Raw genomic sequence first — 12,728 nt, 5'->3', positions numbered from 1 at the left:
AAGTCCACTGATTGGAAGAGCCAATATTGTGTAGATGCTAATTCTCTTCTAACTGATCAGTAGATTCAGTGCAATCTCAAAGCCCCAACAAGCTTTTTTTCCTTTTCGTAAAGGAAAGGAAATGTATGTGGGAAATGCAAATCCCAGTAATAGGAGGAGCAGGAGGGAAAAGATGAAGGAGGAAACAGTTGAGGGGAATGGAGAGGGGGTAGAACGAGAAAGTGGAGAAGGGAAGTTTTACTCTACCAGAAATCAAGACATATTATAAAACAAAGTAATGGGTGATAGATACAGTAATAGGGAGAACAGATGATGTGGATTCTGTAGAGCAGAGTGGTTAATGAACATGCCCCAAGGTACGTTATCATTATCATTACTTAGACAAAGTTTGCAACAAGACAGATTGCTCCTAGGTAACCTTGTGAACTGCTCCTATGATTTCTGTCTCAGTCCATCATCATGAGAGTCCCCACTGCAGGGCCCTGTCCTAATCTAAGTCGCTCTTTTCTGGAATCAACTGGTACACCAGAATTTTACTATCCCAACACCTCAAATTAAGGCTGCTCAAACCTATGCTGATGCTCTTAGCTTCATTCAACCTAAGTAATCTGATGAAGAGATCACAAAGTTATTCACAGAAAGAAAGGCTTTTTTGCTAAAAGTATTTCAATAAATGTCATAGAATTTCAGCCCTTGTGGGGAACTGCTTGGTTATTCCATAAAAAGGCCTTAGACCAATATTATAAACTCCTTACTAGCCACAGAAATCTTGTTTTTAAATTTTTAACATCAATAATTTTAGAAGGGGTATGTCCTCACCACTTTATATGAGGCCCCAATATTTCCAATTGTCTTCATTCATTTTCTTTACTCTCCTAGTTCCTGCCTTGATCACTAACCTAATCAGAGACACCCCTTGGTAGATGCCTGGCTCATTTATGTAGGATGGTAGAATGGAAAGGATTCAGTATAGGAATCCAACAGATCTTGGTTCTGAGTCTGGCTTCTGCCCTGTCATCTTTGGGAAGATTGCTTTCTTCTCTAGCCTTAGTTTCCTTATCAGTAAAATGAAGCCAGGAGACTTCTTGTTCTCTAGGGTCCCTGAACAGAGGAATAATATGTAACAGAACTCTGGTAGGAATTTTGGTACTCAGTAACAATATGATCAGGGTTTTAAACACTTTTTTTTTTACTATCACTTTCAGTAAGAAACACATTAACATGATAAGAAAATGCGCACACACAACCACACACAAATGAATTGAAAAAATTAAAAAATGAATGAATGAATAAATGAATACATAAGCACACTACTTGGTTCAAGTAGGTAAGTGCTGTTCTAGTTTTGTGGAGGTATAGATAAATACACAAATTATTCCTAGACAATATGCGTTAAAAGCCTTACATATATTTACAACTCCAGATTTAACAAAATTGATTGAACAAATTAACACACACACAGTGCTAGGTAAACGGGTAAATGTTGTTAAAATGGGCAAATCATTCCTAGACAATAGTTATCAAAAGCCTAGAAAATGTTCACACCTTCAGACTTACAGAAATGTATCCCAAGAAGCAAATCAGAGACTTACAAAGACCCATATAGGAGACAGCGCTATATATCCAACACTTATCCAATAATAGACAATTACTTTAAAATAATAATGATCGGGCTTCCCTGGTGGCGCAGTGGTTGAGAGTCTGCCTGCCGATGCAGGGGACATGGGTTCGTGCCCTGGTCCGGGAGGATCCCACATGCCGCGGAGCGGCTGGGCCCGTGAGCCATGGCCACTGGGCCTGTGCGTCCGGAGCCTGTGCTCCGCAACGGGAGAAGCCACAACAGTGAAAGGCCCGCGCACCACACACACACACACACACACACACACACACACACACAAATAATAATGATCCATGTATATTGTAAAATAATTTAGTATGTACTCAATAATATTCTTGGAAAATAATTATAGATATAAATTGTAAATCTTATATTCTTACTAGGAAAAACAATTTGCTAGGTTTCATATACAATGTGATCCTGAGAGTGTAAATATGTGTGTGCTTTTAATTGTGCACATAGAAAGAGATAAGGAACATGATTTCTGTGTTTTCCAAATTTTCTGAAATTGTTACTTTTATAATTAGAAAAAGAGAAGATTCTACTTTAAAACATAATGAAATAACTTAGAAATCTCCCTTGCTGTTACAGATACAGGAGTTAGTGAATTGTTGTTCTTTCCCTTTTTCAACAGGCAAAATAAAATAAGTAAAATGGAAATCTTAACCTTGTAAAATAGAAAGACTGAAATAGAACCGGGAAGGTCAGTTTTAATTGGGGAAATTATGCCACCTTGTGGTCTTTTCATATATTGCCACGTATAACCATTTTTAGTACAAATTTCAGGGCTAAATTCTGAGATTGTCCGCCAGCTTGCACATTGAGAGATCCTCTTTCAATTTCATGGCACTAACTTGTGGCAAATAAGAGTTTGTTGATGGAATGAGATGGTTATAATCAATCAAAAACAAGTTTGTATTTACTAAGCCACTACTATCAATAACAGGAAATCTTTGAGTTAGCTAATCCCTAAATAAGTTCCTTCTCAACTGAAACATTGTAATTCTAAGTCTGCAGCAGAATTTTTATATTCTTTGGAGAGAAAGACTGGAGCCACCAAGAAAACTTTTTCCATTCATTGTCAAGTGAAAGATGAAAGGGCTCAGGGACACGTCAGAAGCCACACTGACCAGTGGAGCCATTCAGTGGCTGAGCTGGAGGCCTAAACACAGAGTTAACAGGTTATGCAAGCGCCAAGGCAATTTATTTTAAAACAAGAAGAGCTGAGGACAAATTCACAGAGAAAAAAAGTAGAAAAAAAACCAGGAAGCAATTGATAACAGTAGAAATCTGGCAAAAGATGGCACCAACCTATATAATCTTTCCCTAAAATACATAATAAAAGCAGCTATTAGAGAATAGTTCTGCTGTTATTTGATAAGCTTTAATTTTTAAAGAAAAAAAAGCATACTGGATTGGTCACTTGAACTCTGACAGGGAGGTGTCCCTAACAGATGGCCTTGTAACGATTTATATTGAAAGATTTAGTGTAGGTAAAGGTCTTGGAACAGGGCCTGGCACGTGGTAGCACTATACACACGTGATAGCTGGCATTATCATTAAACGGTCACTATAGCATTTTTTCTTTGTCTACAAGCTGGCTTCTGACAAAATTTTTGTGAAGTAGGATAACATGCAATTTGCTGGTTAAAACAAACAAACTTTGCCCTTTAGATGATTATAACAGCATGTAACGCAAAACTCTGCTTCATATCTCCCTGACAAAGGGTTTAAGTATTTCCAAGCTGGCTGAAAATACACTGTGGGCAAGCAGATCTCCCTCTGCACATGCTCCCTTTTGCTTCCTGTGGTCAGTGCAGCCAGGATTCCCTGAAAGAAAGTTGGCTTTTTCCTTCTCTGACAAGCAGCACTGCAGGCGCCCATCCCAGGAGGCACAGCCCTCTCTGCAGAAGCAGACGGTGACAAGGAGGGGCAGAGTGATGGTGAGACGCCTCAGGGCCAGTCCTTGTGTCTTCACTCCCTTCCCGCCACTTCCCAGTCTGGCTTCACCCCTTTTCTACTCAGTCAGGAACAGTCTTGGCCGAAAATGTTCAGTATGTATCAAGCTAAAAAGACATGTTGAAAAGAACATACAGAGAACTTCCATTTGAAAGAAAACATGTAAACACATATATGTTCACATAGAAAAGTGTGGGAAGGAATTAGCCCCCAGGTTTTTAACAGTAGTCACTGGGTGGTGAAATCATAAGTGATTTTTCTTTTCCTTTTCTTTCTTTTCTTTCTTAAAAGTATCTGATGTTTTGACACTATCAACATAGAACATGTATTAGTTTAGAAAGAAGTGGGAAAAAAGTTATTTGGAAAGAATGGTTTGATTTTTTAAAGACTGGAGAGGTTCTGCACATGCATTTACCAGTCTTGTCTTAAATATTTTATTATTTGTCATCAGAAATCATCTTTATCAAGATTAATATTGTAACCATAATGCAAAGCATAAAGCCCAGCTATGCCTAGAAAAGGGCAAGTATAAACACATGGTTGGTCTAAACCAGAATGGGCATGAGAAAAGGTTTATTTTCAGGTACTTGAAACACCTTTGCTTTTGGAAATAGCCTTTAACATCTTGCTCATTTGGGGACACTGGGGCCTTCTGATAAGAGTTGAGTATACAGTATAGTCAGTTTTGATAAACACCAACACCTGAGTAAACCACACACTATCAAGATGTAGAATAATTCCATTCCCCTGGAAAGTTCCCTCACCCCCTTTCCAGGCAATCCCCATCCTCAGAAGCAACCACTGCTCTGGTTTCTAGCACAATACATTAGTTTTAGCTCTTCTAGAACTTCATAGAAGTAGACACTTTTGAATGAAATTGGCTCTTTGCAAACACCAGACTTTAAAGGATTGTAAGATTATCTTTACAGGCAATTGAAGAAAACCCTTTGGTTTCAGAAATCTACCTAGTTACTATGAGATTAGCTTCATAATTCAAACATCATATGCATTTATATACAGTATGGAATTCTACCTTTTTAGGAGAAATAAATTGTCACTGGGAAGTCTGGGTGTGATTTGTGTCTGTTTCTCTTTAAAGAAACACTTCAAATAAGGTCAGTTGTAAATTAACATTACTGGAAATTGAGCATTTTCCTTATAGGAAGAAAAGAATTATAATTAGAACTTACAAGGACTTCTCACAGGATTTAAGGGATTTTCTTATGTCCAAAAACCCTCTCTGAAGGTTTGCTTAATCTTTCTTCCATTTGCTCATTCTTGTGTTTATTCAGTAAATATTTATTGGACAGTTACTGCATACCAGGGTCTGGATTAGGAATAAGGAAATTTTTTCAGGAAAAAAAAAAAAAGTGGTCCTTGGGATATTATGCTCTAGTTAAGAATAAAATGCATATTCTCGGAGAGTTATAAGGTACTGAATAATGAGTGTCCTAAAAAAGGTAGAAGGATCTGTAGAAATCTGAAAGGGATGAAAATACCTTGTTGTGAGAATCAATAAAAATTAATGGAATCAAGGAAAATTAATGGTATTTGAACTAAGCTTTGAAGACTGGGCAGAACTAAATATCACAAGGCTTCCAAAAACAATTTCAACTGTCTCCAACTGGTTTTGTATTTACTTGCGTTTGAGAGTAAGAAATAATTCTCAGTGGCGGTTTGCATAAAAGCCTTATCCGTCCCTGTACCCATACCTTTGCCATATAACTTTACAGTGCCCCCCATCTATGATTCTGGGCTTGCCCCAGTGACTCTCTTTGGCTGATGGGAAATTAGATGTGATGCAAGTAGAATGGGGGTAGTTAGGCAGAATTTATAGGGCATAGACAGTCAACCTCGTTAAAGAATGGAACAGCTAAGCCAAACTTGAAAGCTTTTGGTGCAGCTGACCTTACATGTGCTCCAGGACAAAGCTGCTAGCAAACATCTCTCAAAAATTAACTACTTACTGGGCCACAAAGAATATCTTAATCGACCACCAAAAGCAACATTGTTATTCTAGCAACATTCACTGATCCCAGTGCAATGAAGTCAGAATTCATTTTTTAAAGTCTAACCAAAAAAAATCCACCCACCATTTGACAGTACTGTTCAAAATATTTTAAAACATCTTAAATAATTAAGATGTGAAAACATTCTAATTTAAATAATTAGAATCTTTTTCAAAGTAAAGATTCTAATTTTAATAATTATAGGTGTGAAAAGATTCTAAAAGTAAAATCCCAACTATTTGCAAGTAAATCTCATTAAATGCCCAGTATTTATCAATATACAAATTGTACAGCTTTGCATGTAATCACTGGATTACAAGCGCTTGAAAAGAAATAAATTCACTAACTATTCAACTTCAACAATCATAAAATAAGAATATCAAGATAAACCCAAAGAAATATGGTAGACAGAGCTGACGTGAATGGCTCCCCACCAACTATAAACACATATAAATGCTGCATAAAATATTACAAAAATACTTTTATACAAACTCAAAGGAAAGAAAGGCAAATATTCAGATGCCAGAACCCAAAAGATAAAGAGTGGAGTACAGAATTGACTCATAAGCCCAAGGACAGAACAGAATTATTGCCTCAAAATGGGGCATTAAGTTTTGAAACAACTACATAAGACCTGGATGTTCACAAGACTGCTTAATTCTGTTAAAAAAAGGATTAAAAGAATTCTATCCACCAATGTAGGAAAGTGAAGACATTCACTGTCAGTCCAGGCAGGACCTTGGGTATGGAGAAAAAGGTCACCCATGAGAAATCAAAACCAAGATCTGCACCACACAAGGGGTGAAGGCTATGTTTGTTTGTTTTTTTAATTTTTTAAATTGAAGTATAGTTGATTTACAATGTTGTGTTAATTTCTGCTGTACAGCAAAGTGATTCAGTTATACATATATATACATTCTGGTTTTTTATATTTTCCATTATGGTTTATCATAGGATACTGAATATAAATCTCTGTGCTACACAGTAGGACCTTGTTGTGTATCCATTCTGTATATATTAACTTACATCTGCTGACCCCAACCTCCCACTTCATCCCTCCCCAACCCCCTTCCCCTTGGCAACCACAAGTCTGTTCTGAGTCTGTTTCTGTTTCATAGATAGGTTCATTTTACCATATTTTAGATGCCACATACATGATATCATATGATTTGTCTTTGGCTTACTTCTTTTGGTATAATCTCTAGGTCCATCCACGTTGCTGCAAATGGCATTATTTTGTTCTTTTTTACGACTGAGTAGTATTCCAGTGTGTGTGTGTGTGTGTGTGTGTGTGTGTGTGTGTGTGTGTGTGATCTTCTTTATCCATTCATCTGTCCATGGACATTTAGGTATTGGCTATTATAAATAGTACTGCTATGAACATAGGGGTGCATTTATCTTTTCAAGTTATAGCTTTCACTGGATATATGTCCAGGAGTGGGATTGCAGGATCATATGGTAGTTCTATTTTTAGTTTTTAAAGGAACCTCCATACTGTTCTCCATAGTGGTTGTACCAATTTACATTCCCACCAACAATGGAGGAGGGTTCCCTTTTCTCTACACCCTCTCCAGCATGTATTATTTGTAGACTTTTTGATGATTCTGACTGGAGGTGATACCTCATTGTAGTTTTGATTTGCATTTCTCTAATTAGCGATGTTGAGCACTTTTTCATGTGCTTGTTGGCCATCTGTGTCTTCTTTGGAGAAATGTCTATTTAGATCTTCTGCCCACTTTTTGATTGTGTTGTTTTTTTGATAAATCAACTATACTTCAACAACAACAACAATCTTTTTAATGGGCTACATTTTGAAGTACTTACTGAATTAGGGTGATCCTCAGTGAGGTACTAATGAGCCATGTCAGAAATGTGGGTTCTGTTAGGCTGGTTTCACTTCACTTTTTTGCATGGCAAAACTTGTATGCCTTGAAATATCTTCATTGTTCCCTCACATTTAAATAGATGTGATTCTAGGTTGGGATTTTTTTTCAACACATTGAAATTTTTAAGTCTTATTTTTACTGTTAAAATAACGTATCTGCTGTCCACCTGATCTTTGTTCCTTTGTGAGTGATCTGGTTTTAGAAGACTCTTTGCATTTGATGTTATTTTATCTATAATGAATCCGGGAGTATAGTTTTCCTTATCTTTTCTGTTTAGCGCTTGATAATCTAATCTGAGGTCTTTCATCTTTCTTTAATTCTAGGTAACAGTATTTCTTTATCCAGTGTGTTCACTGGATGATTCTAACTTTATTCCTGCTTCATGTTTCCAACACGCTCTCTTATGTAGTCAACAAAACAGATAAGTACACAACCTTGTGGAGACGATGAGAGGCTGACAGATTGGCAAGTGTGGTCCTTTGCGGGGAGGATCAGGGACATTCATTCTGAAGTGAAATACAAGCTGACACCTGAATGCCAAGGAGCCAACCACTCACACATCTGAGTGAAGAATGTGACGGAACAAGTCCAAACAGTAAGTAATGAGTTGATCAATTATTAATTTTTAGGATTACCTCTGGCATCGCTGGTACCTATCTTCAGGTCCATGCAGAACTTAAGCTTCCATTCTCTCCCATGAAAAGATTAAACCTGTCTTGTACCAAGTGGTATAATATTCTATTATCACTTGTCATACACCCTAGTACTGGTATAAAGAGAATTCATTGGAAGGTGGAGAAAAAGGTAGGAACACAGCAGGTATAACCTTGGTGGTGAGATAAATAAGGTAAAGGAAAGCCTCCTGCACCCCATGCTCCCAAATGAGTCCATGCCTGGTTCCCCAGCACAAGGTAGTCAGGTCAGAGATCTCATTTTGATGAAACAATGAGATTCACTTCCTATCTTTCAAGAAATACGCTTAGTATTGGTGGTGGTGGCAGCAGCTAAAATCCTTATTCAAAAATCCAGTAATAAATTGTACAGAGAGCAAGAGAAAAGAAGGGTAAGATAACTATATAATTGATCTGTTCTCACCAGAGGTTTTCATCAGTACTGAGAAATGTTTTTTGGTTAACGGTTCCCAAACCTCACTAATTTGCATACCTGTCACAGATTTTGCTAGGTAGAATTAGTCTGTGGTGATGAAAATTAGAAGACTGGTTACCCTGAGGGAAAATTAGAAGACTGGTTACCCTGAGGTAGGGTTATTAATTAGGAGGGCAGAGAGCCTTCTTTAAAGAAACACCCCATTTAATCTGGATGGTAAGTTACACAGTGGATACACCAAACTGAGTATAAGATTTCTTTATTGAGATGTTATATCTCAATAAAAAGTGAAAATGAAACTTGCCATGTTTCTATAACTGCTATTTTTATATTTCTTTAAATAACTTTTTAAAGCTAAGAAGAAATGAAATGTTCATCTGAGCACCTTAATTGTATAGGTGTTGGAGGTGAGGTGGTGGTGAGTACTGAAAATGAAAAAGCAGGCACACATTATTTTATAAACATCCTGAAATACTTTAGAAAAGAGGAACAGCTCACACAATCCCCCCACTATCAAAAACCTCTTCAGGTGGTGACATTTAAGCAAACAGTTAATGATATAGAGGAATCTAAAAAGTAGTTAAGACTCAGGAAGAAATAAAAAAGACCCAGAGATGGGACTTGGGGGCTGATCTGTAGATTGATCTGACTGGAGGAGATAGATTTGTGAAAGGGAGATCAGGAAAAATTATGGGCAAATTAACTTATCCTTTAGGGCTGCGTTTCTCCACTGGAACCTGTGGACATAGCTCAGGAATTTGAGTTTTAAATGTGTATTCATTTCAATCAGATCTAAACAAAATGTATAACAAGTACACTATAGATCACATGAATGACCAACTACTATACGATCAAGTACAGCTACCTGTGAGTGTTCATACTTTCCTATTATATTGGTACCAAGTAACACCTAAGAGAGACAGTATTTTTATTGCATCTGGCTGCCATTTGCTTGGTGCTGTTGTCAAACTCATGTCCTAGATATGCACCATAGGACTACATTACAACGTTGTATTTTAAGCTGTTTGCCACCTCTAAGCCAGAAATAAAAATGTAAAAATTTGTTTTTATAATTCACTTTAAAAGTCATTTCAACTTTTAATCAAACCTGTTTAGAGTTAAAATCATTACCTAAGTTAGAGACGTAAAATGTATATAATGGAAAGATAAGCTTCACTAGATTTCGACAAGTTACCTCTTCTCTGAATGTAGCAATGGTTGTAAACCAAGTGATAACAATAAGTGATTCCAAAGAAATAAAGACCAAAAGATATCTTTAATTTTACTCATAAATATGATTCCTTAGGCTTGATTTTTATAACCATAATCAATGATAAAGTATTAATACATAGTATGTTATTTGTGAAGATGTACTGAATACAGCAAATAGAATCATAAAAACTTAAGAAGCATTAACTTAAAAAACTCAAAACCAAAACAATCTTATGAAGTAAGAGTATAGAATTTAAAACCAGAAACACTTATTTAATGTTTTGAATATAAACATTAGTGCATTTCAGGCTTTTCATAAAGTATTACTTCAAAGTTCTAAGACTAAAAAATCAAATACAATTGCTAAGACATCAGTGAAAGATTCCATCAAACATACTTGCCTGGAAATGTTCAAGTACCACTTTCACTATACCTCTCAGTACATTCAGGAACTGCCTTGTAATACAGAAGAATGACTCACCGAACAGTAAAGCTAATGAAGTATTTTTCTTGGCAATTTGACAAAGTGAGGGAAGACAAACCCTGGTCTGAGAATACCTTTTTATACAGATGAAGCAGGGATCATTTGTTTCAATATCATGGAGTGAATACATCTGTTCCTCTTGCCCCTTAAACTAAAATCTGGAAACTACAGTAACAATAAAAGGATGAAAGAGTCATTAAACTCCCAGAAAACACAGGAGATGACAACACAAGATTTCAGAAGTTGAAAAATAACTGCATGGGTGCTAACAGTCTCAAGAGGCTGGAGAACAAGTTCAAACAGTTCAGATTTGGGATCGTTTATCAGGCAACCAAGTAAAAATATCAAGTAGGCAGTTGGAAGTGAGTTCAGGAGAAAGATTCTGGCTGGAGATATAAACCTGAGTCATTACCACATAGTTGGCATTTAATTTAATACATAGTTGGCATTTAAAGCAACAAGACCGTCAAGGGAGCCCACTTGGGAGATTCTAATGTTAAGGAGTCAAAGACGTAAGAAAAAAATAGCAAAGGAGATTGAGAAAGAACCAGAGAAGTAGGAAGAACCAGGCAAATGTGTTTGCTGAAAACCTAGCAAACTAAAGAAATGGTTTAGTGGAAATTAAACAACTATGTGAAATGCTGCTGAAAGCTCAAGTAAATGAGGTCGTAGAGGTCACTGGAAACTTTGAAAATCTGACTGGAATAGGTTTAGGAAAAAAATGGAGGCGAAACAAGTCAGTGAATACAGACTTTTCAAGGAGTTTGCTGTAAAACAAGAAATGGGGCCCTTCTGTTGGCTCTAGCTAGGACAGACTATATCCATAAAAGTAAACGATACGTGGGCACAGATGCTGGTAGGTTTACAGATGCAGTGGTGGCAAGTTCTTTTCTGATCATTTTTATTTTCTCTGTGTGGACAGGGAGCAAGCCCAGAGGGAGGAGGTATTAGAAATGTGAGGACAGAAATAAACCCATGAAATAATCATTTGAGCTCAATGTAAGAGAATGGATTAGGAAAACTTAGTATGACTACTAAGCAACCAACTAAGGTTGCGACAATGATTTGTCAGCGATTGGTAAACATTTCCACTTTGAAAAAAATCCACTCTGTAGTCTATTCTTTCCTTTGGCTGAATATTCTCTCAAAATAGTTTTTCTTCTGAGTCCTAGGTTCCATTACCCTAAGGCAGAGAGAATCTCATCTACATTTGAATATACATGGCAGCAAGAATAACAACCTACACAAAAATGTATGGTTCAGGAAGCATTACAGTTTTCATATACATACAGGGCCTAAATGGTTCCCATTCTGCTTCTCTGTTATGGCTCTTGTGTTACTTATATTCCTAAGTCTTATTTTAACCCCTCCCTGCTATAAATTTTCAGGGTCCCTTTTCTCTTGTTCTGTTCTTATTTTGCATGGTACACTGCCACTTCCAATTTCTGGTCTTCTGTCAAGGACCTATAATTTCTTCCAGAGCCTTCTCTGCATTGATCCAAGGTCCAGTTGAAATCTTTATATGACATATGTGTATAGTACTAATGAATGAAACAAGAGTTACCATAATGTTGAATCGCAATGCCAGTCAAGACTTTTGCTATTATTTCACCTGAGCCATTATTTATCTGAAAAATAATCTGATGAGATCATCTTATAACAAACATTTATTTGGCAAACTATTTTATAGAAAGAGACCCTAAAAATCAAAGCATTTCTTATTTAAACAATAGACAGTATAATCCCAATCTTTCCCCCATCCAAAGCCTACTCCATAACTGAAGTACCAAAAACCCATGAACTGTGCTGCTAAAAAGGAGGGTGGGGGAAAGACATTAAACTTCCACAGGAAGACTGTATAAATCTGGCAGTGGTTAAGGACACATCAGCCTATACCCAAGAGTACTATCGAGTCTGAAAAATTAACTGAAACTTACTATGAATATGTCTTTGCTCTTAATAAGGCTCAGAAACTTAAGCAATGGTACAAGTTATATAATGTAAACTGATATAATCAAAGAAGTAGAGTGAAAAATCTGGATTTTAACACCAATACAAATCACCAGATGTAAACAAGAACTTTTTAAAGACATTCTTTTAGCTCCAATTTAAAACAAACATTCAGGACTGGAATCTTCAGAATTTTCTAGTATCTTGAAAATCCCCATCTTCTCTTTAATTGGTTCTGAGGCATTCATTTGATCTAAGAGAAAAATACACAAACAAGTTTTTTTTTTTTTAAGTATAAGAACTTAAAAAGAAATCTTAAAAGAGAGGTCCACTATGTTTTTATGAGAAGTGAGTCAGTCATCTGTCCAAAATTTTAAAATCCACAGAAATGTGGGCCACTTTAGCAAGAAAGTACACTCCTCTTATTAAAACTAGAACTGGCCTCCAGGGAACAAACAAACTGAAACATCAGTTTGCTCATCAAAATCACTTCTGCTGTATTT

At 36.5% G+C, this 12,728-nt stretch overlaps 2 protein-coding genes across 2 annotated transcripts in view; both read right to left on the bottom strand.

The window, feature by feature from the left end:
* LOC309816311 (cytochrome P450 2C18-like) overlaps positions 1–8,141 on the bottom strand; it is a gene marked incomplete at its 5' end in the record, with an annotated part of 55,573 nt that extends 47,432 nt beyond the window's left edge. The window contains 1 exon segment of the mRNA XM_082643637.1: positions 8,108–8,141. Within this exon segment, the coding sequence (XP_082499763.1) occupies positions 8,108–8,141 (34 nt within the window).
* Positions 8,142–9,997: 1,856 nt separating this feature from the next.
* HELLS (helicase, lymphoid specific) overlaps positions 9,998–12,728 on the bottom strand; it is a 37,459-nt gene continuing 34,728 nt past the window's right edge. The window contains exon 22 of the mRNA XM_082639281.1: positions 9,998–12,478. Coding sequence (XP_082495407.1) covers positions 12,384–12,478 — 95 coding nt within the window. The 3' untranslated portion in view covers positions 9,998–12,383. The remainder of the gene's footprint in view (positions 12,479–12,728) is intronic.

This window comes from Mesoplodon mirus (assembly GCF_964341445.2).
Source record: "Mesoplodon mirus genome assembly, chromosome: 2".
NCBI lineage: Eukaryota > Metazoa > Chordata > Mammalia > Artiodactyla > Ziphiidae > Mesoplodon > Mesoplodon mirus.
The sequence above is the reverse complement of the archived record's forward strand: the minus strand, read 5'-3'. Positions and strand labels throughout refer to the sequence as shown.